At 36.7% G+C, this 27,617-nt stretch overlaps 1 protein-coding gene across 1 annotated transcript; it reads right to left on the bottom strand.

The window, feature by feature from the left end:
- Window positions 1–8,696: 8,696 nt before the first annotated feature.
- LOC107783445 (lysine-specific demethylase JMJ29-like) lies at window positions 8,697–25,517 on the bottom strand. The gene is made up of 13 exons (XM_075242266.1): window positions 24,138–25,517; window positions 23,906–24,021; window positions 23,487–23,586; window positions 23,247–23,388; window positions 22,801–22,864; window positions 21,886–22,717; window positions 18,510–18,839; window positions 17,397–17,960; window positions 16,407–16,479; window positions 16,215–16,300; window positions 10,187–10,306; window positions 9,569–9,630; window positions 8,697–9,087 (listed from the first exon to the last, which is right to left on the bottom strand). Exons 1-13 carry the CDS (start codon window positions 25,071–25,073, stop codon window positions 8,982–8,984), a joined length of 3,531 nt encoding a protein of 1,176 aa, XP_075098367.1. The 5' UTR covers window positions 25,074–25,517; the 3' UTR covers window positions 8,697–8,981.
- Window positions 25,518–27,617: the final 2,100 nt, after the last annotated feature.

The raw sequence follows: 27,617 nt of genomic DNA, 5'->3' as shown, positions 1-27,617 counted from the left end.
ATGCCTCAGGTATAGGTTTGGGGTGCGTATTGATGCAACGTGGGAAGGTGATTGCTTATGCATCAAGACAATTGAAGAAGCATGAAAAGAATTACCCGACTCATGATTTGGAATTGGCTGCAGTAATATATGCTTTGAAGATATGGCGGCACTACTTATACGGTGTCCATGTTGACATCTACACAGATCACAAGAGTTTACAATACATCTTCAAGCAGAAGGAGTTGAATTTGAGGCAGCGTAGGTGGCTTGAATTACTGAAAGACTACGAACGTCGAGATATTGTACCATCCCGGTAAAGCCAATGTTGTGGCAGACGCTCTCAGCCGTAAGTCAATGGGAAGCTTAATACATATTGAGGCAGGTAGACAAGGGTTGACCAAAGAGCTTCACCAGCTGGCCAATATGAGAATCAGATTGTTGGACTCTGATGACGGAGGTGTTACTGTGCAGAATACAGCAGAATCATCTTTGGTAGCCGAGGTAAAAGCACGGCAATATGAAGATCCTACCTTAGTAAGATTGAGAGAGGGAATTCAGCAGTGTAAGATTACAGCTTTCAAGATCGGAGGAGATGGGACACTGAGATACCAGGGCCGATTATGTGTGCCTAGTGTGGCAGGGTTGCGAGAGAAGATTATGATTGAGATTCATCAGTCCCGATATTCTATCCATCCCGGCTCGACAAAGATGTATCATGACGTTAAGGAGCAGTATTGGTGGGATAACATGAAGAAGTCTATTGCAGAATTTGTAGCCCAGTGTCCTAATTGTCAACAAGTAAAGATCGAGCATCAGAAACCCAGTGGATTGATTCAGAATATAGAGATTCCGACCTGGAAATGGGAGGTGATTAATATGGACTTCATTATTGGATTACCTTGCTCTTATCATAAGTTTGACTCCATCTGGGTGATAGTTGATCGACTTACAAAATCTGCCCATTTTCTACCAGTTAAGACAACTTACACGGCTGAAGATTATGCGAAGTTGTATATCAAGGAGATTGTTAGGCTTCATGGTGTGCCGGTATCTATTATATCAGACTGGGGTGCTCAATTTACGGCTAACTTTTGGAGGTCTTTTTAGAAGGGTTTAGGCACACAAGTAAATCTCAGCACTGCATTCCATCCGTAGACTGACGGACAGGCTGAACGTACCATTCAGACGCTTGAAGATATGCTACAAGCATGTGTTCTAGATTTCAAGGGGAATTGGGATGACCATCTGGCACTTATACAATTTGCCTACAATAATAGCTACCATTCCAGTATTAAAATGGCCATGTATGAGGCACTGTACGGGAGTAGATGTAGATCACCAGTTGGATGGTTCGAAGTCGGTGAGACAGAATTATATGTGCCAGATTTGATTCACCAAGCCATTGAGAAGGTGAAAGTGATACAAGAGCGACTGAGGACGGCACAAAGCAGGCAAAAGTCTTATTCCGATGTCCGACGTCATGATCTGGAATTTGAGGTTGGTGATTGGGTTTTCCTGAAGATCTCGCTGATGAAGAGTGTTATGCGTTTTGGGAAGAAGGGTAAGTTGAGTCCGCGGTATATTGGGCCGTACAAAATTCTTTGACGAATTGGACAGGTTGCTTATGAGTTAGAATTGCCATCCGAATTGGAATTTGTCTACCCGGTATTCCATGTATCTATGTTGAGGAAATGCATTGGAGACCCTTCTCGGGTCGTCCCTATCAAAGATGTACAAGTTACAGAGGATCTATCATATGATGAAGTGCCAGTGGCTATATTAGATCGACAAGTCCGCAAGCTGAGAACAAAGGATGTAGCTTCCGTCAAAGTATTATGGAGGAACAAGAATATAGAAGAAATGACATGGGAAGCAGAAGAGGAGATGAAGTCTAAATACCCTTACCTATTCCAGAGTGAAGATAACGAGGATGCCGGGGGAAAGAAGGACGCATTATAAGGTGAAACAGCTCTATGAGGTAAGCAATAGCTTGTGAATACTCTTTTTTAATACAAAATGGTGATATGCAGATAATGTACATATCCATAATGCTTTGTATAGTCTTGTAAGGCCATAGGTTGGGTTTAACTGCTTGCAAGTTTGGCTAGTGTCCATTTTATAGGGGAAACTCAGCCGGAAATTTCCGTCGGAATCCACGATGAGTTAGACACCCCATAAACCCTTACATTCGAGGACGAATGTTCCTAAGGGGGAGAGGGTGTTAAAACCCAAATTCGCGTACCTTAGATCACGCCGTAAGTTAGTCGATGTAAATCAAAGAAGATATTATCTTTGAGATGATAAGAATTTAATCCTATTGGTCTTAAACGACACAAGGGTGTATAAGAGTGGTTAACAAGTATTAGAAGTTAAACGAATCAAGGATGTTGTAACCCGTATTTTCGGGTAACACTAGAGGTGATTAATTGTCCCAAGAGCTCATGTTTTAATGTATTTGAATCATATAATATCCGTGTCATAAGTCTTGAAGTCAAGCGAGTTATGAAACAAAAGTCGATAAAAGTTGTCGCAACTTACGTTTATAATTTTACTTAAACTTTAGGTCAAATGTTACTACATTTTTCTCCCAATGTAATTGGAATTATGGGGTGATCTACCTATCAAATTGAAGATCTATGAGTCTAGTTTCAACGCATTAAACCGTTTGTCGATACGATCTCGGAATAGAGAGATATTCGCGTTTTCACGAGAGTGTGCCAAGCAGCTCTCTATGGGGCCCACATAGGCGGTTTAAGACATATGGATATATATAAAATACCTAAACCCCGTTTTAAGTCATTATTTTTCAGTATATTAAGATCTTAGAACCCTAAAAACACTCTCTCAAGGTTCTCTCATGATCCAAGACCCAAACAAAGGGCAAACAACACAAATCAAGTGTCGGAAATCCCGTGGCGCTAGTAAGTTTCTTGTTCTTCTTGTTATTGCAGATTTTTGTGTTGTTCCAGCTCATGTGGGAGGTTGTTTTAAGTGTTTTATGTTCTTTAAATACTCCTTCAATATTTTAATATCAACCCTAGGTGATTTCAAGTCTTCTAAAGTAATTCTAGTGCCGAAAAACCCGAATTGATTGCTAGTTTCGCTTCCTTGTTCTTGCGGCAGAATTTTAGGGATATTTCGTGGAAAATTAAGGTCAAATTGGAGTTGTTATTTATTTTTAAAGGTAAGGAACCTCTTACTCTATATATATTTAAGATTATCCAAGTTGCGGCTAAGTCGTTGAAGCTAGAACTTGTGAAATATATATCGAAAGGCTTGGTAGTAATGTTGTTGGTTGGTGGACTATTTTGGGAGGCTCAATATGATTATTAATGATGTTGTTTTGGCTGTTTGGTGATTGTATTGACTTGTGGGAAGTCATATAAATAGGGGAGGTGCTGTCCGTTTCATCGTAAAATAGGTTGCGGTCGATACATAATAGTTATGACGCTTAAACGATAATGATAGTGTCATTTCTCTTATTGTAGACTAAGGAGTCGTGACATTTGCATAGCTTGAGGTTGGGCAGTATATACAAGGTATGTGAGGCTATCCCCTTCATTCTTTTGCACGACTCCGATTGTACATAATGTAATGAACGAGCTCCCAAAGATACTCTACTCTTAGAAGCTAGCAGTACTTACATTGCTGCCCTTCTTATGAAACGATTGATATTGATGTTACTTCTTTTATTCTTATATTATCAATGTTATTGGTAGTTCCTGATTCTTATAAGATTCTTGATGAAGAGTTAATCCTAATAACGTGTACGAAGGATACCGACCTTACATCACTCCGAAAGGTTCAAAATGTGATTCCAATGAGTCCAGCATGCATCATATATATGTATCTATTTTACTCTACCGAGCCGCGCTATAGTCGGCCAGGTACGGCACCTATTGTGCAACCACTGATCAGTTGGGTTTTACCGAGCTCCACGTGGCCGGGTACGATTCTACCGAGCCCTATGATGAACGGGTACGTTTTACCGAGCCTATTACGGCCGGGTACGATATGATGATGGTGATGCCTACAAAGGCGTATGTTTTAAAAGTTTATGTATATATATATATGTATGTATCATGTATTTCATGTCAGTAGCCCTCAGAGGTACCCAGATGTCACAGGTTGTATATTCTCTATCCCTGTTTACATTACTGTTCTTACTTATGCTTTCCTGCCTTACATACTCAGTACTTTATTCATACTGACGTCCTTTTTATTTGTGGACGCTTCATGTCGTGCTGTAGGTCCTGATAGACGGGTAGACGCAGCTCCCCCACCACAGTAGGTTGTCCAGTTCAGCGGTTATTGGCGAGATCCCTTCTCCGGACTTGCCGTGGTCTTGGTATGCATTTTTGTTATAGACATTATGGGTATGTCGGGACCCTGTTCTGGCAATGTTGTAGCACTTATGTTCCTTTAGAGGCTCATAGACAGGTGTTGACTCATGTATTGTTTGGAATGCCTTGTCGGCTGATGTTTGTTGTATAGTCTTTCATGGCAGCATGGTAGCTCGTACCTTATATATAGTTTCTTGACAGTCTTGTCGTCCCATGTTATGTATGTTCATGACATTATCTTTCATTGTTGGATGTTCATGATCTATGTCTACCACTTATATTGATCTTGTCGGCCCTTAAAGATAATAAGGAAGGTTAGATAAAATGTAATTTGGTGCTCGGCAAGTATGGCCCGGGTGCTAGTCATGACCCTCCAGTTGGGTCGTGACAGCATAGGTACATTGTGATATGAAATCCTGTGGACGGTCGATGAACGCATAGGTACATTGTGTCATGAAATCCATTGTGATATGAAATCTTGTGGACTGTCTATGAAACGCATAGGTGCATTGTGTATAAGAGGTATAGATGTACGGTATGAATAGACACTTTAGCAGCCCGATCCCATAAATATCACTCACAATCAGGCCCCCGGTCTCACTCAGTCATCAATCTCTCCAGTCTCTCGGGCTCACAATGTCATGAAACTAGTCCCAAATGATGATATGATGTATTAATAAATAGCAACAGAGACTGAGATATGATATGCAATGAATGAACATGATTGAGTACGAAATTACAATTTAAACATATAATTCGACAGCAGAAATAATCTCAGTGGGTCCCAATAATACTAGCATTTGCCTAAGCATGATTTCTAACATGAATCACAGCTCAGTTTCTCTAACACATGAAAAATACATGGAAAATACAAGTTAATTGGCTACACAGCTCTACGGAATCGACCGAGTCTCAATTTCAACGGTGCACGCCCACACGCCCATCACCTAGCATGTGCGTCACCTCCAAACAAATCACATAAAACGTATAATCAGGGTCCATACCCTCAGCTCCAAGTTTAGAAGTGTTACTTATCTCGAACAAGCCAAATCCAACGCCGAGCAAGCCAAACGGTGCTCCAAAAAATGCCATCTCGCGTGTACCGATCTCCGGACGATTCGAAACTAGCCAAGAGCAATTCAATACAATCAACACGAGCTAAAGGAATCAATTTCCATAAGAAAATACTAAGTTCTTAATCAAAAGGTCGAAAGTCAACTCAACCCCCCCCCCTCCCTTCCCCCGGGCCCACATCTTGGAATCCAATAAAAGTTACAAAATGTGGAAGCCCATTCAACCACGAGTCTAACCATACCAAATTTACCAAAATCCAACACCAAATCATCACTCAAATTCCCAAATTAAACTCTCCAAATCCCTAGCCTCAAACTCCCAAAATTACACCTCAAAAACACACAACTAGGTGGGAAATTCAATGGGGAAACATAATTAGTGAACAAAATTAACCACAAGTGACTTACCTCAAGAATCCCTTCGAAATTCCTCTTAAAAATCGCCTAAGCCCGAGCTTGAAATGTCCAAAATGAAGAACATCACGAAACCTTTGAACTTAACACTCTGCCCAGCACTTTCGCACCTGCGACTCATTTAGTCGCGCCGGCGGTCTCGCAGGTGCGAGCAATCCTCCGCTCCTGCGGTTTACCCAAGGCTCCACTGCGTCTGCCTCCGCTTTTGCAACCACACGCGCGCAGGTGCGAGTCCGCACCTGCGGAAATCCTTCCGCATCCGCGCTCCACAGTAACCAAGTCAATCCCCGCTACTGCGATCGCTGCTTCCGCTCCTGCGCACACGCAGGTGCGCCTCTTCCTCCCCATCTGCGAAGACTCGAAGCCCAGTCTTCTTCCTCTTCTGCGATGACACTGCCGCTTTTGCGGCTTCGGACCTGTGCCCATAGCTCTTCTGATGCGGTCACACCAGAACCTCTACCGAACTAACCTTAGCCAAAATTTCCAAAAATGATCTGAACCTCGTCTGAACTCACCCGAGCCCCTCGGGACCTCGTCCTAATATACCAACAAGTTCCATAACATAAGACGGACCTACTCGAGGCCTCAAATCACATATAACAATATCGAAAGGACGAATCACACCTCAAATCAAACTCAAATGAACTTTCAACTTTCAAAACTCGCGCCAAAATATAACAAATCAACTCGGAATGAACTCAAATTTTGCACACAAGTCCCAAATGACATAACGAAGCTATTCCAATTCCTAGAACCAATTTGAGTTCGATACCATCAAAGTCAAGTCCCGGTAAAACTTATGAACTTTCCAAATCTTCAAATTTTCAACTTTCGCCAATTAGCGCCGAATACTTCTAGAATTATCCAAATGCAAATCCGGGCATACGCGTGAGTCCAAAATCATCATCCGGGCCTAATGGAACCATGCAAACTCCGCTCCGGTGTCAAATTAACAAAAGTCAAACTTAATTAACTCTTCCACTTAAAGCTTCAAACATGAAATTTGTTCTTCCAAATCACTTCTGGATCACCTGAAAAACCAAGACCGGCGATTCACACAAGTCATAATATATCATACGAAGCTACTCAAGACTTCAAATAGCATAATGGAATGCAAATGTTCAAAACGACCGGTCGGGTCATTACAAATATTGAGTTGTATTCTGTAATTTCAAGCTTAATTTCATCATGTTAATACCTCTCTCGATTATTATTATATGGCCTTCTCTGAGGTCTCCTTCTATCTTATTGATACTGAACTTCATCAGAGTCATACTCTTCACTACCTTGATTATCTGAGTATTCTGAATCTGAGATTTTATCATAGTGAGCATGGCGCCTCGGTACTCTCATGACTTGGTCAGCTATAGCTTCCTTCGCTTGCTCAATATGCCATGCTCTACGCAGTTGAATTGGTGGATCTTGAAGTGGAAGATGTTGCGGTAGCAATGGTATATTGTGTCTTGGTGGTGGTGGATGTTGTAGACGTTATGGCGGATTTGGTGGCTGATTTTGAATCGTCAAACCTTCAACCAATTCAGTTAGATTCTGCATTGATTTCTTTAAGTCATCTAGCTGCACTTTAATTTCTTCATTGTCTCGTTCAAGGGCTGTAGTTCTTAATCTTTCAATCTGAAGTTGTTCATCAATTGAAGAGGATCTCGAGCCTGTTGTTTTCTTGTCTGGCGACATGATGAACAAGTTAACAATTGAAGAATTCAGACTTGGAACCTGTGCTCTACTACCAAATTGATGTACTTTCAAGGCTTTGCACCTCTCAAGCACAAAGAAGAGAGAGAAACAAAAGCACTCTAGTAAAGTTTTTCACAAAACTAGCAAAAGCATTCTTCAAAATCAGATGAGAAGAATGTAAAATGAAAAGAATCTTACTCACTCGTTCCTCAGTCCCCCAAGATTGCAAGAAACGTTGAATAAAGAAAGAAGAGTCAACCAAAAGAGAAATCACGTTTTTGAAGCAAGAGCTTAGAAAAATTAATCACTAGTGTTTATTTTTAGCATACTGAGCTCTTTGAATAGCCCATACAATGAGTAAAATTTAAGGTTAAGAAATTAATCCTAATTAAACTAGAATAAGAATATGGCTAAGAAAACTTATCCATACTAAAATAGGGAAAAGAATTCTAGTAGGAATAGACTACCAACTAACAATCCTAGTTTAACTAGAACTATAAATATAATCCTACTAAAACAAGAATTAAGGAATCCTAATCTTTGAGAAAAATAAATCCTATCTTGAACGAAAAGAAATCCCAACCTTGAATGAATTCTTGGACTTCTTCAATTTCTTGAGATTCTTGGATCTAAATTGGACTAACACTAATTATTGTAAGCATTGTAAATTCATGGTAGCACCTTTATGAGCCCAATAAACCTCCATTGTTGTAGAAAACATAGCCTTCGCTTGTGCTACTCTAGTAATACGATTTGAGCTTGTATGTTCATCAAAGTGTAGAAGAAGTGTGTTGGGCACGACACTAGCAGAAGAGCTGCGGCAACAATGGAATAAGAAAATGTGAGTTTTTTTTTTTGAATAAAGAAAAGAAAAATATAATACTTGAAAATTAATTCATGCGCCAAAAGGAAACTAAGGAACAATTCTTTGCCACGTCAGATGCTGTGTTTAATAGATACACTTCTATGTAGGTTCTTATTTATTGGAGCCAACTCTGAGGGACCATTAATGTATTTGGCCAATGGAGTATAAGTTTGAATTGGAAAAGAAGAATTTCCAATCGAAAGGATTCTAAATGTTTTGCAGAAATTAAATAGGGAACTCATTCTTTTAGAATGTGTTCCAAATTTTCAAAGAAACAACTCAAGGGAATGTGACCTTTTGAGTTTACACTTAACGCTACAAGCCTGGTCAGACGAAACGCAAGGACTAGATAGACAAACCAAAACTTGTACGTACCGTTTTCATTGAATTACTAACACAATAAACTTGAAATGCACATAGAAAACCCCAAAACTAAACTAACAAACATGGGTCAGGTTAGAACAAAGAGCCTACACGCCAAAGAGATTAACTATTAGATACATCTTAAGTTAGATAATCATATGCAGGCATAATCCAAAAAGGGCATCTTCACTTAGAGCCTTTGTCAATCCATTTCAAAATCCTCCTTTGGGCTATTGAATCTTGTCTCATCTACTCATCTTTTGAATCATCATGATCGTCTGCTGAATTTTCTCTATCATCGTTCTGAGCTCTATCATTTTCTGATTTTTTGTTCTCACCCTTATCGATGGAATCCCTACGAATCAAACACAAAAAATTAGTCTGTCACAGGATTGGCCACGATGAGATCTACACAAAAAGCGACAATAGATACAAAGGGTGAACACTGAAATCCAAAAGTAACTAAGTAATTGCAAATGATTATAGCTTGTAAGCAAGACAATTTTTTGGATCCCAATGCTTGTTGCACGAAAATAAATTTCAACTTCAATACTCATAAAACAAGACAGTTCTACCCACAAAAAAGTTGAAGCATGGGATGAAGAGATTTTTTTTTTTTACATGAGAAACTATCCAGCTGCTGTTGGTTGCCCAGCACCACCCTTTTGCAAATTTCAGCAACAAACACCAGGAAACAAAATGCTCACGTGTAGATTGCTATAATATGTTCATGTAAGGCACGGAACCACAAAATATAGGATAAGTTCACAGAAACTGGGTTGTTATAGGTTGAATAATGCTAGAGTTGCACAAAAGAAAAGGATAACGAGACCTACTTTGCAACTTCTTCCAAGCATTTTAGAGCTTCTCTCATTGCATAAATACTCATTTTCTTCACCTGTCACAATAAAGGAACCACCAAGAAAACATAAATACACATAAAAGTATCTTATTTATAATTAAAATGTGACCATATCTCAACGAACAATTAATTATAAGATTACAGCTATATTCATCTGGTTCACACTCTCCTCCAATGCATGATTCAACTCAATGTCACTTTATAACAGAATAACCCAAATTCTGGAGAGCTGAAGAAAAAGTAACAGAACATAGAGACAAGTGTAAAGTATAAAACATCAATTGAAAATAAGAGCAGACAACTACCATATTTCTGGTACACACTTTCTCCACCAATGGATGATTCAACTCAATGTCATTTTATGACAGAATAGAAACGTCAAAATTCTGGAAAGCTAAAGAAGAAAGCGACAGAACACAGAGACCAGTGTTCAAGTATAAAACACCAATGGACAATAAGAGCAGACAACTACCATATTTAAACACACACACACACACACACACACACACAAAAGAAGAAAAAAAAGATACTATAAGTACTGAACAAAAAGAAGCAAGCAAATAACACAAACTGCTTATCCAAATAAATGTACCTCCAACTTGTCCTCCTTGGCTCTGTGATTTTGGGGAAGAGTGCGGAACTCTTCAGTCAGACGGATGCACTCATGAAGATTTTCAGGAGACACAAAGTCAAGAGCAACCTTTATACATGACTGTTACAGAAAGGTGAAAGTGTTTTAAGTCAAAATCACGTGTTTAAAGTTAAAAGCTCATGCAGTATTGAAGAATATTAAACATAAAAATTGAAGAATATTAAACACTTGTAGAGTGCAAGGAAAAAGACTACAAGTTCAGTAACCATAAAAATTGAAGAATACTAAACATTTTTGTTTAGTATTGAAGAATATTAAACATTTGAACTAAGATAAGAAGAAAAGCGGGAACTTGTAGACCTTCTACATTCCTAGAGGAGAATCCGAGAAGGAGATAAAAAGAAAAGGACTGCTATAGAAATTTTCATGCACAAAGTATTTCATTTTCTTCAATTGTACCCTAGCATTTGTTTTAATTTTAGAAATCATCCTATTTGTCCCGAATTTCTCTACCGATTTTGGACAGAGTACCCAAGATCGATTGACCATATCTGATACGGATCTCACACCCACGTTGCGCCGACACGAATGCAGTACCAAAAGTGAAGAGTCCAAGCAACTTAGTGCAAAGTGCAATTAAAAGGCAAGCTTTATGAAAAAAGACGCAGATGAAGAAAAAATTTATACACATATGTAATGTGGGAAAAAATAATTTAAAACAAGCAATTACTTTATAGTCATGAAAATAATTAAAATAACTTCAATTAGGTGAGGTATGAAATAAAAACACGTTCAACACTACTAGAAATTCGGCAAAAACTGATCGCAGTCGACTGACCGATTTTGGTCGGCCAAAAAACCGACCAAGTCTGTCGGTTTTTCAAAATATTTTTTTTTTTTTTTACGAAACCGACCAACTTTTCTTTGGCACAAAAATGCGAGAAACTATTTTTGAGTCCCGCGAAATTTATTTTTCAAGAAACCGACCAACTTTGGTCGGTTTTTCATATAAAATAAATTAAAATTAAAATTAAATAAACTACCCACAATAAAATGAGATTATAAGGGTTTCACTTTCCTTCATCTCTCTTAATAAAAAGCCAAAACTTTTATATCAAGTTAATCCCAACATGTCAATAAAGCACAAAAACAAATCAATATTTTTAGGATATAACCAAAAAGGAAAGAGAGTATGACATAAAATATGACGGGAGTTATTTTTGTCACTATTTTATGCCAACTACTTCGCTCTTCAAGAAAGAGCCCAAAAACCCTTCTTGATGCTTATGCCAATGCACCTCCTAGGTGAGGCGAAGAATCCAACTATTACTACAGCTACTACCAAGGCTTAAGCAAAACTCAAATTGACGTAAAATAGGTAGAACATTAGAACATACATAATTCAAATAAAAAACAAAGTATTTAACATCAAACCAAAAACTTGCATGGCAACAATAAAGAATAATTTAATTTACAAAATTTTAAGGTATAGACTATTCCTATGCTACCCTATGCTTCAAATTGTATGAATAAGTTGCCAACTTTGAGTTGGGCCCACTTTTCAATTCTTACAATCTTAATTGTTTGGAAGTGTGCCCAAAATAACAACCAAGTTTGGTCAGGCACCAATTAAGTCAACTCACCACCCAAAATTTATTTCACACTTCATAGTAGTAGTCATCTAGCACCCAGAGATTCTTGCCATCCTAGGATGCACTATGCAACACATTTTAGTAATTGGCGCTATAAAGTAACCAATAATATATTGAATCTATGTAAATGAATGCTCAAACATTCTATTTTACAATTTTAACAAGGCAACTAAACAGAACTCTATCAAATGCAAGCCTTATTAGGCACCACTGGAAGTGTACTTGTTACATGTTCATAACCAAAGTAGCCGATACAGAAGAGTTGGATTAAAATCTTAATAAGATATCATAAAAAATCAAAATATTTAATAACATAACAAATCATGCTCGTACCAAGCTATATATAATTGTTTCACATCTTATGTCCCTTTTGAAATGAAAAATAAACATATATAGAGAACATCTCAAAACTCGCCCAAAATCAACAAGCTTTTGAAACTCCACATGTAAACAACAAAAATAGGAAAAATAATTTTCACTGTTAAAGTAGATAACCAAAATATTCCAAAGTAACTTTTAATTATACCCTTGCAATTTACAATTGACACAAATAGATACAAATTAATATAAAACTAGAGTAAATTTCATCAATTGGTACCTTACTTATAGTGGGATGTTCATTTGTTGTTATTTTTAAACGTTAATTTGTAATATTTAATTTATAGGACATTGTAAATTTTCTATCCTCTTCTTAATAATATAGTCATGATACCTAAAAAGGGACCTACTCCTAAAATAAATATGAACAGAAAAACCTCCTCTCAACATGATTTTTTGGCTAAAACAGCCACACCTATACAAAACAATTTATCAGCCCACTTTATCAACAAAAATATCCCTTGAAAGGTCAAAAGTTTTCATTCAAAACTCATTTCTCTGTCATAAAAATAAATTTTATCATAAATATTTTTAAACAAGAAAAAATAAATTTTATCGTATATATTTAACACAAAAGACAACAAAGTATTAAAACTACATAAAAGGACTTAATTTCATCTCTCAAAAGATGACGAAGGTCACAACCGGTTTTGAACCCTAAAAACCTAATAAATGATCATGTCCAAAGCAAATGGCTTTTCCCTTCCATAAACTAAAATTTGTGAAAGGAATGTTTTCAAATTCTAGACGCACAAAATTGTACATTACCATCGAAAGTAGAACCAACTGTAAAATAATTTACACTCTCAATCCCATTAATGTGATACTCTTTCTTTTTTAATATGTCCCAAAAAGAATAACACATTTCTATATTTAGAGGCAATTTAAATTTGAACTTTTCACATTACCTTTAATGAGATGATTTATAACCACATAATGTCTATAACTTGTTTTAGATCACAAGTTTCAAAAGTCATTCTACTTCTTAAACACCGTCTCCAATCAAACACCCTCACATAAATTGGGAAGACGAGAGTATATCTCAACTCTAATGTCTTTCCTTGAATATATGTAATTTGCAAGTTCTTTTTAGATAAGTAAAGCAATTTTTTGTAAATGGTAAACTTGTGCTAAGCTACTGTAAATGGTTTGATACATAATCCTCATTAGATTTGTAGAAAAACACAAAACAAATGGTGATGATGATGGCCAGGAAAGCTTGAACCAGAAAGTGAAGAAATTAAAAGAGGGGGGAGGGGGGGAGGAAAAGGGATGAAAAAAGCTGAGGTAATTAACCGGGAGCTTTCTTTTTTCTTTTTAATAATTTGTTCCTTCCTTTTTTATTTTATTTTTCTTATTTTAGTATGTTTTTTATTACAATTATCAAATGCACGCTCCCTATGTACGTGATAGACACGCACTTTAGTCACATCAGCATAGTGATTGCCACATGTGTGTAGTCAACGATCAAAGGGATTTATTAGTTGGCAAATATATGAGTTGAAGTGTTCAAATGGGAAAAGTATAAGTTTGTTTACCGGAATCCAAACGAATAAGTATTGGAACTTCAAACTCTCACTTTTCAGTATTAAATGGTAAGGACTTCATAGATAAAATTTTATTTCACAACCATTTCAATTCTACGTGCGAAATTATGACTGCGTTATATTATTTCATAGGGTAATTCCGTCTCGTTTAAAAGATAAAACTGCTTTCCAATCGTATATATTTTTCTTGAATCCCAAAGCACTCCACTATCGTGTGAATTATAAATTTACTGAATTGGCATCGGCATCTCCTTCTAACTCAATAATCGATATGCTATATAGATAGGAAAACAACCCTTAGTACCACAAATCATGTGTTTCCAAATGTTGTTCTCGTTTCCCCAGTTTAAAGATGATGTTGTCGTTAATACTTTACATTCCTCCATGATCTTCCTCCATGGTAAAATTGTTCCAAGAACCTCCATCTACCATCATGTATTCCACACTTCTCCAAAATCACCGTCCTCCATAAAGTCTGATCCTCCTTACCGAAGCTTACTTGCCTAACCTTGCTATATTAAATCTCAAAGCATTTACTCTTAGCTTAAACCTTTAGGAGGTAACCACCACCAATTAACTAAGTGAAACTTTATCCTCATATCATTATTTCCCACGAGAGATTTTTTTGAAACCTCTTCAGCTTTTCAACCACATTGAGCGATGCATGCATAAGGGACATAATATGTAATAAAGCTTGATAATGTAGTCTTGATCAGTACTTCATTACCCCTTTCTACCAAGTACTTCCTTTATCACCCGTCTAATATTTTCTCAACTTTTCCCCTTTTTGGGTTTACGATAATTTGGTTTTTGTGCAATGCTCCTCGTGAAGACATAGATAAATCATTGAGAGTGCACCAACCCTGAATTTTTGTGCTAAATGTTCAATCATTTCGTTGAACATTGATGAATGTTGAACATTTAGCACCAACCCTGAGCTTTTGTGCTAAATGTTCATTTCTCCTAGGATAATCCCAACTCACACTTCTTTAAATTAATTCTCGATCTTGATATAGCTAGAGACCATAAAAACACGTTACGTAAAGCTTACTTGATACACTTCGACATTATAAAAACATCAAGGTGTCATTGGTACATAATAGAGGTGGGACTCCAACATCATCATGTCTCTTACACTGCAAATACTCCCATTAAACAGCCTCTTTGACTACTCTATCCATCATCTTACTCAAAAACTCCATAACCATAAAACTTGATCCATAAAACTTAATTTCCTCTTCCACAATAGAGAACTTTATGCAATACCAATCCGTCTCTTACACTTTTCCTGAACCCATTTCCATGATCACATAATTCAAAAATTATCCACTCAAATGGTCATGAACCTTTTCGAGATCCAATGTAAATAAAATTCCTGGTTTCCCTCCTTTCTTCTCTGGTCCACCAACTCATTTGCCATTAATGTTTCGTCTGAATCAATCTACCTTCCACTAAGGCATAATTAAGAATTTACACAACTTCCTCAAATACATTTTTTAGCCTAATAGGTATGTCTATATAGGTTGCGCTGCCCCTTTTTCATATAATGGCGATGGAAGTTGCAGACTCTTTTCAAAACTACCCGGAGACCTAAAACAATGCAAGTGTGTAGCAAACTCAACTCTAGAAAAGGCTAAAATCAACCTACCCGACCCTTGTGTTGTTGCCAACACAACTCAACTCTTAACTGCCCCACTCACTCGGGCTAAATTCTATTTCACCAAACATTAGCCTCCAACTCTACTCCTTTGAACTTAACCTATCCTCGTCCTCAACCATTGTGCCGCTTATTCTGTCAATTAACTTTCTCTTACTAGAATTGTAAGTCTATGGAATAACTTTGTATTGAAATCCCCAACTTTCAATCATAGTGCTTTTTGTTATAGCTAACAACCCTTCAATCATAGCCTAAGTTGCTCCGACACAACAATTTAGGTGTCGCACCCATGTTGATACAACACTAGTAAGGGTGTGGGTATGTAATCCGTACCGGATCTGGTCAAACAATTTTGAATACTTTGACCATGACATAAGGAAAAATTCGAGACGAGATAATATTTGATTCCTAGAATCAGAACCAAAACTAGGGTAAATTTGAAGAAAATAGCATACTTTATCTAGGAAATCAATCATTTACTTATCCACAACTTTAGAATAAAACAGAAATCCACATTTTACAAGCTATACGTAAGTGTTCCACAAAATTTCTCATAATTTAGAGATATTTTATTTTTTGAATTATTTTTAGCCAGATCCCCGCACCCATATCCATACTAGAATTTGTATCCCTGAATTATCGAATTAACATCTCGAAGGATCCGACCTCTAGATCTGCACCCTTGTCGGACACACACACCCATGTCCGAGCAACTTAGATCAGAGCAAAGTGTGTGAGCAAGTTTGTGTGGGTGGGTGTATGTGAAACAGAGAAAGAGGGAGAGTCACTCGCACCTTCAAATTTCTAACTTGATGAGGGCAGCCCGCAGGAATAAAAACTGCATCCCCTAATTTTTGAACAAAGGTCCATGGTTCAATTCCTGCAAAATACAAAATATATACAAAGCCATTAGAAGGAAAAACTAAGAATTTTACTCGTTAAATAGGTAGAACTCAAGCTATGAAATTCATATACGAAACACTAACCATACTCTTCCTTAAGCTTCCTTTTGTGATCCTCAGTCAAGTAAAATGTTTGATCATGTATAGGGTGAATAACCTACAAGACCAAAAAGTTGATAGGTACAGAAGGCATAGCAGATCATTAGGATGAAAACTGTAACGATTAACATTTCATATTAAAGGATAAAGACCCCGACATAGACCAAAAAACTCTTTAACATTAGAAGAAAATGAAGTGATAGGCATTTTCTACAAAGCCGAAATCTACCAAAACCATCTTCATATAGATATCATAAAGACTAAAACCAAACTTCACTTTTATGGGTTTGAACAAGAGTAACATCTGTCATAAATGGTTTCCTCATCCGAACTTCGAAAGATTGAGTTTCAAAACCACCCAAACCCCTCTAGTAGAACAACAACTACGCGTAAGTCAAACCAGTTGGAAGATTTAGAATTATGCTTGATCTCTATCTTGGAAAAACTGAAGTCCCATATTGGAAAGAAGCTTTTCCAAAATGTAAATATCACATGATCTAACATGATAGCTTCTTGTTTCCTAGGTGAGCAAACAGATTCCAAAGCTGCCTATACAAAAGAGCAGCAGTAATTGCAGCTCATTGTCTTGTAAAGGTAAATAACATGATGAATTGGTTGAAAAGGTGAAAATAGGTGGTCGTTTTAGGCTGTAGCATTCCTGTTTCCCCTCACTCTCAGACTGGATAGCTGAAAGAATATTTTCAGCACATCAATTCAGGAATTTAGACTCTGGCTTTCTTGCTGAAACTGCACACTATCTGGGCTCTTTTCTTCTGCCTCTGCTACAAATCAGATTTGGCTTCAGTTCTACCGACATGTAATGTATTTCAGACTCAGTTACAGGTAACCAGTGATACGTCAAAACTTAGTTGCAGAGCTCTGGAACATGCCCCCCCCCCCCCAAACACACACACAAAAAGAATTATACTCTCTTTCACATTTCTAAGTAAAAAGCTTAGTAAATTTAAATAATACCTGCGGCACCGGGGAACAGTGGATATGCCTGAATTCTCTAAAGTGCTTCCTGAGATATTCCTCTAACTTTGGAACATCTTGCCTTCTAAAGATGTCCCAGAGTGCACCACCTTCTAAATCCTCAAATACTTCACCTTTTCTAAACACTGGGTTATATTTGCACTCATCACTTTTACCATGACCAATCTTAATTCCTCCACTTTCTTCATAAGTGCTTGTCGTATCAATTGCACCATCTGTTGCCACCTCAGCATTAGTATCTCCCTCTGGCTTGACACAGGAAGCAGATGCAACAATTGATTGATTGCCACTACGTGGTCCAATACTCAAGCTCTGATCTGGAAGTACATCAGTTTTTCCTTTATCTATTCTACTATGTCTCTCACCTAGAACAGAGTTACCCTCAATCAACTCAGATGATGCTTCATTTTCACATTCTTTCTCGTCCTCAGACATCTGAAGTTCCCTTTTATCGTGAGCAGCATGCTTTCTTTTCAATGCCTTCATGGCTGAAAGCTGGTCGGGCTTCAAGGTTATTGCTTGAGTATGTGTCAACACATTCACCTACGATATAAATTGAAAGCAAATAACTTTAACAGAGAAACCTGACAACATAAGAAAACACATAGTTAACAGTTTAGTATCACTCTTTGGGTAGATAAATGAATTGCACTATATTAAAATACACCCTTCAAGCAGACATTAAATATCCCTCAGTAAGGAGTGTAACAGAATGTATGACCATTTATTCTTCAAGTCTCAAGCATAAGTTCAACCACATTAGAGACCCTAAGGTCAATTTAGCTTTTGGGAGACATGTTCAGGACTTTCAATTCATGGGTAAGCATGTACAACCAGTTTACTTAGCTTCTCTTAGTTTAACTGAAGTCAAGGTTACAGCAGCAGCAGCAACAACAACAACAACAACCCAGTGGGATAAGTCAAGGTTACAGCAATCCTTGCAAATAAACTGCATAGCATGAATATGTCTACATTATATTCAAGTTCAAGAAAAATCCCAACTGTGCATAACCATGCAGTATTATATGCAAAAGAAAGAGAGAAAAAACCTAAGCAACTAATAAAAGAAGAGGACGGCAAGCGCAAGTATACCGCATCAGACATATCGCAATGCAGCTTAGTCACAGAGTCTCCGCGCCCCAGCTCCTGAGGAACTCCATAAGCAATATATGTCTTTGGTCCCATGTCAGGCTTCAACGACCCTTCTGGCAGTTTGACAGCAAGATTTAGATAGCCACTTTGTGGATGTGTGTACTCCTTAAAAGGCAAACTGCTAACAAATTCCGCACCATGACGAGGTAATCGTTCATCAAATAGATCAGATGGAGGCCAATCTTTCAACTTCAGAATCTGGGGCCAGCCAGCATCATCAGATCGACCTTCCATATACCCCTTAAAGAACTGGTGGATGTTAACTTCTACCTGCAGTTCCAATAAATAACAAAATCATCAACTTTCATGCAGAGAGTATACAGCAAATAACTAACTTCAGAAACTAAAATGGAGAAGAAAATGTTGTAAAACATTGAACAGCACAGGCTCCACTACACGTGAGGTTCTACAAAGTCTTTCGGGAATCACATATAGCTATTATTTCAAGAAAAAAGAGGCATGAAGATTTTCGATTGCTTTCAAAGTAAAAGAAAAGATGTATTAACGTGGCACATTCAGGGGGAGGTGCCTTAGTGCATGTTATTTGCAGATGACATAGTGCTGATTGACGAGACGCGAGATGGAGTTAACACCGGGCTGGAGGTATGGAGACAGACCCTAGAATCTAAAGGGTTCAAGTTGAGCAAGACTAAAACGGAGTACATTAAGTGTAAGTTCAGTGGAGTAACTCATGAGGATGAAATGGAGGTGAGGCTTGATACTTAGGTCATCCCCAAGCAGGATAGATTCAAGTATCTTGGATTAGTAATCCAAGTTGACGAGGAGATTGATGAGGATATCGTATTGGAGCAGGATGAATGAAATGAAGGCTTGCTTCTAGTTTCTTGTGTGATAAGAATGTGCCACCAAGACATAAAAGATAAATTTTACAGAGTGGTGGTTAGATCGACTATGCTGTATGAAGCGAAGTGTTGGCCAGTTAAGAACTCTCATGTCCAGAAGTTGAAAGTAGCGAAATGAGGATGTTGAGGTGGATGTGTGCGCATACTAGGAGAGACAAGATCAATAATGAAGATATTCGGGACAAGGTAGGGGAAGTCCCGTAGAGGATAAACTGCGAGAAGTGAGGCTGAGATGGTACAGGCATGTGGGAAGGAGATGTCTGAATGTCCTAGTAAGGAGGTGTGAGAGGTTGCATATAGTAGGTCTAAGGAAGGGTAGGGATAGACCTAAGAAGTATTGGAAAGAGGTGATTAGGCATGATATAGCGCTTCTTCAGCTTACTGAGAAATGATGCAAGATCAAGAAGGCCAAGAATTCAAGAAATTCAAGTAGTCCAAGAATCCATTCAAGATTAGGATTTCTTTTCCATAAAGATCAAGATTCTTATTTCTTGTTTCCTAGTAATTTGATTCTTGTTTTAGTAGGATTATATTTGTAGTTCTAGTCAAACTAGGATTGTTAGTTGGTATCATATTCCTACCGGAATTCCTTTTTCCCTATTTTAGTTAGGATAGATTTTTATTAACCTTATTCATATTCTAATTTAATTAGGATTAGTTTTCCTTAACCTCATAAATTTTATGTAAGGCCTATTTAAAAGGCTCAATATGCTGAAAATAAAAATTGGTAATTAGTCTTTCTAAGTTTTTGCTACACAAACGTGATTTATCTTTTATTTCATTCTTCATCCTTTATTCAACACTTCTTGCAAAATACCTTCCACATACCCCACTTGTAGGAATATACTTGGTATATTGTTGTCGTTTCAAAGTAAAAGAATCAAAAAGATAAAAACACATATAAAATAGACACAAAAAGCACATGCCGCCAAAAGAAAAGAAGGACCAAAAGAGAGCATGTTCCAACACAGTTTTAATTTCTTTATAAGAAATGGTAAAAGATTGAACATTGGGTCTAACATTTGTATGCACTGCTTGGTCTGAAATTTCTGAGGTTGCTACTAAGTTTGTACTACATAGCAAAATATATTACTCCCTTTGTCCCATTTTATGAGACACACTTCCCTTATTAGTTTGTCTTAGAAAGAATGGCACATTTCCATATTAGATACAAGTTAACTTTAAATTTTTCATTTTACGCTTAATGAGATAATTTATACACAAATATTTATGACTTATCTTAGACCACAAATTCAAAAGTCTTTCTAAAGTCCATGTCTAGCCAAACAGTCCCACATAAAATGTGACAAAGGGAGTAAATGGAAAAAAAACAATGCTCCCCTCCATACTCCTTCAGTCTCATATATATTGACTTTGCTTTTATTCAAAGTCATGAACTTTATCCTCTGACCACAAGCAGTATAAAATATTTTTATACTTCCCTCTGTTACAATTTAAATGATACAATTTCGTTATTAGTCTGTTCCAAAAAGAATGACACATTTCTATATTTGAAAATAATTTAACTTTAAACTTTTCATTTTACCCACTTGCCTCTTAATGAGAAGCCTGTATAGCCACAAAAATGTCACAAAGCTTTTATCCTTTAAGCCTTTAGAACCACATGTTTCAAAAGTTTTTTTTTTCCTTAAACTTTATGCTAAATCAAACTACATCATCTAAATTGAAACGAAGGGAGTATTACAGTTAGGTCAAAAAATAAGTGGCTAGTGGTATTTTTCATGAAGTTTCGAAATGAAAAATATCAACTTCTAAAATTAGAACAAACGTTAATCAAGTTATTCTTCTAAATTGTACTACGTCAGACAAAATTAGAGCCAAGCAGCCTATAGATTTCGAGCACTCAAAAGAACAAATATTTGATAAATTAAAAAGAAAGGAACATTATGCACAATTAATAGAATAACCTACTCAATTAAAGAGTTAGGTAGCTCAGAAGTTGAGCCCTAAACAAACCATATGGCATTTTAACTAGTTCCAGAAAAAGTCATCACTAGTAAAGGTAGGTACCAAGCAAAGAACAAACATAATCCAATAGGAAAACATTCAAAGAGATACTTGGAACCCACTCACTCAACAGTCACAACCATTAAGTTGCTTTAACCTACACATACTAACAAGTTTAAAATCATACAAAAACACTTTGTATTAAAAATCAAGTGCTTAGATTTTGATATAAATTGTATATTGATCGGTAGTTCTATTTGTAATATAATTAAGTCCTAAGCAAGAGACAAAAAGCTGATACACTGCACTGATGGACAGATTATTTGATATAATTCTGAAAGTAATTTTGTTAAACTTAACTACAATATTTAAATGTCTACCAAAACTAAGAACTAAAAAGCCGTAATTGATTAACAAGACAAACAGAATTACTTAAAAAAGGAGAGAATTTTGATGAATGTGAGACTCGCAAGTATTAAACTGACCTCACACCAATCTAAGCAATTGATAGCAATAACATCCAAAAGAAGAGGATGGTTTAAGTTCTTTATCTGGCGGCATGCTCGCCACATAACCATGGGCTCCCAACTTAACCCTGACGCAGTCTCAAGCACATTGCGGACAATCACAGGTTCACCTTTCAGCCAATGACATTGGAAATGCTTCAGATCCTCCTGCTGAAGATCTTTAGCTGCTGGACAGTACAAATAATTGTCATCAAAATTGTCACGAGATGCAGCTTTACACATTTTACTTTTCTGCATATCATTTTCATCCACTGACTTTCTACATAAGCATGGCCCCTGAGGGATTTCAGGCATGTGTTTCAATTCAAATCTTTTGGCAATATCTTCAGCTTTTGCCAACAACTCAGTGACCTGACATTTTGGCTTTGTCAGCAGGCACTTCAGCTCTAAATTTCCCTTACCACAACCACCAAAATTCTCTGGTGGACAAGGGATGCTACCATCTTCATTCGATTTCCACTCACTAGCAGGACCACCAAAATTTTCTGGCAGAAGCCCTCCGTTATCCTTAGATTCCATTTCACATGCAAGCTTGGCATCTTCCACTGAATCATTTTCAACCATCTCCTTCTTGGAAGATCTAGTCCTCCTTAAGTTTCTAGGTTTGTCTCCGGGTATATCATCACCATGCAAATAACCAAGCCCTTTGTCAGTGAATTCCAAGATGACTTCTTCTTCACCTCCCTTAAGGTGACCATCTCTAAGCTCCCGGCAACAAGTAAGGCAAAGATCATAGTAACAGCTGGAACAATTTCTGTGAAAATCAACAATGGATGTTTTGCAGTTGTTGCTGCACAAAACATTGCTCAACTTAGTGTACTTGAACATAATTCCAAAAGATTGACACGGAAAGAAGAGGTTCTTCATGCTTACCAGTACATTCGCTCATTCTTCTGACACTTTGCTTTGTGCAGCTTTAACTCTGACACTGGTAACCCTGCCCGGATAAAAAAAAAATAGGGGGAGGGGGGTTCTTGTTACGATAGGAAGCAGTGGAAGATGCATTAACACATTAGGTTTTCCTGGAAAGAGTATTCTCTCTACCTACTATGTGATACTATATTTTCTTATCTAGGAAATACTAGCTAGTATGTTAAAGTATTCCTTCTTCATTTTCAAATCCTTTCATACTCAACACTCTGCATATATGTGGAAAAGAAGTGGCTATTTTGTCATCTTTTCTAGCTGTGCTGATATATATCACCTAACAGAAACTAAAATGCATACTAACAGTTGCCCAGATGAAAAGAATATGGCATATCACACGAAAAAGTATATTGAACTTTTATGGCATCCTATCTTAAAGGAGACAATGCAACCTTGAATCCTGGCTTCAATCTCCATCTCCATCACTTGCTCTGCGTCGAATCTTCTCAAGAAAGGCAAAAGTTTTTGCAAGATAAATTTAGAATATAGACTCTTTTCTTCTTTGCTAATCTCAAATTTTAAGTTCTTCAATGTCTGCAAGAAAATTTTGGATAAGAAGAGTGTATTATACACTGTTAACTTGCAAAATAGGACAGTAACTTAATAAAAGTGGAATGGGTGAAGAAACCAGCCCTTATTGGCCCATCCAACCGCAAGCATGATTTGCAATTACAGTTTTGACAACAAACAGGACAAGACTCTGCAAAGGCCTCCTCAGGCATCCCAGGGTACCTATTATTGATCATAAAGGTAAAAGGCTCTGATAAGAAAAACGAAAAGTAAACTACACGGATGAATGAAAATTGGTGTTGTAGTTGACAACATTGAGCAAAATAGACTGGATATAAAGTTTCAAGTTGTCAAAGTGCTCTTCTTGCTTAGCATCTTATCAACTGTGATAATATAACACTCATCAAGAGACAATTGCTCAAGTAAAGCCACAAGGAGCAAAGTATTTTGTCTCTTTGCAAGTCCAACTTACAATTAAAAGTTCAAAACAGTTACTCAGACAAATGAAAACTATATTATAGTTGGTAAAAGTTTTCGGTACCATCTGTTCATGCAAGGAACACAGTATCGCTTTGTTCTACAGCGGGTGCACCGAACAACTCTTCCTTTGTCATTCCTCTGGCACTGATGACACATATTGGATTCAAATTCATTCCCCTGTCCATGTTTTGATTTCAAAACAAAGATAATTAGGGGTTAGTACTCATACTCTAAAGGAATAAACTAAATGAGATTTTCAAATCAAGAATTCATAATAATGTTAACATTTTTACATTCTCATCCTTCCTCTTTCTGTTCCGGGGATTTACTGCATTATCGTGCACATCTTCCCTTTGACGAGTAGAATATCTTCCGGACTCTGATCCTTCCACTTTCTCTTCTCCCTCGGCCTTATGCTTTTTACTCATTTCGCTCTGCTGCTCTCTACTCTCTTCCTCTGCAGAATGTCCACCACTTCCATCACCATTCTCTGCAGCATCTTTCGACCTCTTTCTTCTTCGCTTTTTACTTCCAATTTTCTCACTATCACCATTATCTTCTGTTTTCGTGCCACCCTTCCGACTTTGACCCCTTCTTTTTCTACCTGTATTGCGGTCTTCTTCATCCCATTCAGCCATTTGCTGATTAAATCCCTTTAACTTCTCCATAGCTATTTGACTTGACTTCCTTGTTCTACCAGTCACTTCATCAGAATCAATCTTCTGTTTCTCCTCCTCTTCTTTTCCATTTACATCATTCTTTTTCCTACCCCTTTTCCCACAAGTCACTTCATCAGAATCACACTTCTCTTTCTCTTCCTCTTCTCTCTCACGATCAATTTCCTCTTGTCTTCCATTCACATCATTATTTTTCCTAACAAGATTATTGCTTTTCTTCAAAGGAACCTCTTTCTCTTCAGATTCTTCTTTATCAATATTTTCCTCCATTACAACTGAAAAATTCAATCTTCCCTTTTCACTTTGTACCACCTTCTTTTCCTTATCTTTCTTGGGGGGTCTCCCCCTTTTTCCTTTTGGTTTTCGCTCATTAACCTCCGTCAAAACCTTCCCTTCTTCTTTAGCGTCTAAATTTTCCTCCAAAGAAGCAAACTTTCCCTCAGTATCCCCAATTTCCTTCTCTTCCTCCATAATACTCACACCGCCCTTTCTCTCCTCCGCTGGAAATTCCATTCCCTTTCCTTTATTTTCACTCTTCCCTCCTTCTCCCATTACTATTACTATCCCCCTTTTCAAGAAGCTCTTTTCCTCCCCCCAAAACGCTGTCCTTTTCGCTAACCAAATTAATCTCCTCCTCCCTCGGTAAATAAGTAACCGGATGATCCTTTACTGAACCTTGTCCCTTTTTTACTAGCAGTATTTCCTGACTGTTTGAGGTGGAACGGCGCCGTTTGGAACCGCGGATATTCTTTTACCATCTTGCCCTTGCCTTCTTCCCCTATCCTTCATCGTGTTTGTCATCTTGCGGTTCAAATTCTTTCAGCTATGACCAAAGTAGTATTTATCTATCTACTTATACTTAAAACTTAAATAAAAGAAAGATGAGGTGGAGAAACTATTGGCGGGTTAGGGTTTCGGTAAGAGTTAGAACTTAAAAGGTCGATGGAAAACTGTGGGTGAGAGAAATTTAGGGGGGGGGGGAAGTCGTAGAAGTTTCGAAATGTCCCGCCTATTGTACCCAAAAAAAAAAAAGACCCGCCTATTTTGGGAAATTACTGCGATTAGTGCAAATGTGCGAAAAGCACTGATGGCATGACATTGGTAATTGACAGTCGCTGGATTCGCGTTGAGATCTGGGAAGACCCATCAAGTGCTGTTGTTTTAGCTTTCGACTGTACTTCACTTTTAAGTATTTTTAAGGACATTTCTTTTAAGAATAAACAAAGAGATAAAGTACAGCGGTTGCATATACAGTATTGGGTTTCCTTTTTTTATTTTAACTAGTTAATCATTACTCAATTTAGAAATTCTGAGATAAAAGCATAAAAATATTAATTTAAATATTTATGAAGTTGCAACTGTAAACTAACATTATTATTAGTGTGTATGTGAAATCTCTATGTTAAATATTGATAAAAATATCTTACATTTGAAAATGGAAAAAATATTTGAAGATTTTTATTTTTTGATATAATGTGCATATGTGATTTTAATACATAAATCTTGTAGTTGAGTATATGTTTAATAGAAGTATTTGATTTATTTATTTCATTAAATAGTATAAGAATATTATTTTTCTAAAATTTTCATCTATTCAAATTAAAAAAACATGAAATAATAAAAGTCAAAGGAACAAAATACAAAGGGAAAAAAGTGGCAACACAGGTCTCTGTTCTGCCCATAAAATAATATTTTTGTGTACGTATTTTGTTTACTTTTTCAGTTTTTTCTTTCTTTACTTCTCTTATTTCTTTTTTCCCTTAATCCGTCTGTCAATTTCCCATCCTCTGATATCCAAATAATCTCCTATTACGAACAATCTTTTACTTCACATCAGTTTCCTAAGTATTTTTTTTCCTCTTGTTGTTCCTCTCTCCTCTTACTTTAGCTATCGTTTCATCCCCTTTACTCTCTCCCTCCTACAATTACTCCAAAAAATTATATACTTTACTTCCATTTTCATGCCTGCATATGTCCTTCAATTTTCTTCTCCCAATTCTCCGGTAAATTTGCAAAAAGTTAGCTTCAGGTTGAAAAGAAAGAGTTAAAAAAAGCTTGAAAAAAGGAACTCAATTAAGAAAAGAATAGATGAAGTACATAGAATTTCAGAAGCAAAGAGACTCTCAGAAAAAAAAAAAAAAAGGACGAAACATAACTGCAAAAATTGTCATAATCACAAAAAAAACATGCAAGGACATAGAAAATGCTTCAACGGCATTTCTTTCTCGCCTAAACAGAAAAACAAAATAAAAACATGAACTATACATGTCCATGGACGGGAGAGGAAGAGATAAAGCAGCCTCACAATCAGAAAAGTATTAGCTAGAGAGAATAGAAGTAAAGAAAAAATTAGAGGGTGAAAAGGTTGGGACGGTATTAACAACTGATGACGAACAATGGAAATTAAAAAGCCATAATCCCCAAATCAACATTCATTCATTCATTCAGGGACAAGTATATGAAAAGACACACTAATTAGTACAATATATAATTGTGACTTTTATATAAAACTCATTGACCTTGGAGTCAATCTGATGTGAATAAACGATAATCTTATCTTTGATAAACTTCATCTTATTTGTGTCTAATCTCCAAGCTCACAAAGGAATCATAACATATAAACAGGCAAAACCATGCATATATAGAAATAAAGAAAGAATACACGAAGTAGGGGTTATGGACTTGAAAAAACATAACGCTTTCCGAAGAGGTGTGATCCGTACTGACCTTTTAAATAAAATAAATGAAAAAAATAAAAAGGAAAAGCCAAAAAAAATGAAAAAAGATAAATAGAATTTAATGTATGGACAGATCCACATCACTATATATATATATATATATATATATATATATATATATATATATATATACACATGCTCGTGGGAATGTCTTCACAAACTACGAACTAATAATGGAACAAAAATAAAAAAAAATAAAGAAGTTGACGTAGATAAGTAAAATGAAGGCATAGGCATTAATCCCTATATTTAGTTTAATTTTTTCTACCAAGGAAATGAACTTTTACATTACAAATGCACAAAAATTAGAACTAACATGCTAATAAGCATAAATGTCATAAACTGACTAAAAAGTAAG

Source organism: Nicotiana tabacum, chromosome 21 (assembly GCF_000715075.1).
Source record: "Nicotiana tabacum cultivar K326 chromosome 21, ASM71507v2, whole genome shotgun sequence".
Lineage (NCBI taxonomy): Eukaryota > Viridiplantae > Streptophyta > Magnoliopsida > Solanales > Solanaceae > Nicotiana > Nicotiana tabacum.
Note: the sequence above shows the minus strand (reverse complement) of the source record. Positions and strands in the feature narration are given on the sequence as shown.

Excerpts from the sequence above, each read along its gene's own strand:
- LOC107783445 (XM_075242266.1), bottom strand. The coding sequence starts at position 25,073 with ATGGGAGAAGGAGGGAAGAGTGAAAATAAAGGAAAGGGAATGGAATTT. Across the intron at positions 23,587-23,905 it reads GTTCCTTGCATGAACAGATG|GTACCCTGGGATGCCTGAGG; the intron begins GTACCGAAAACT and ends GATCAATAATAG. Across the intron at positions 22,865-23,246 it reads GATTGAAGCCAGGATTCAAG|GGTTACCAGTGTCAGAGTTA; the intron begins GTTGCATTGTCT and ends TTATCCGGGCAG.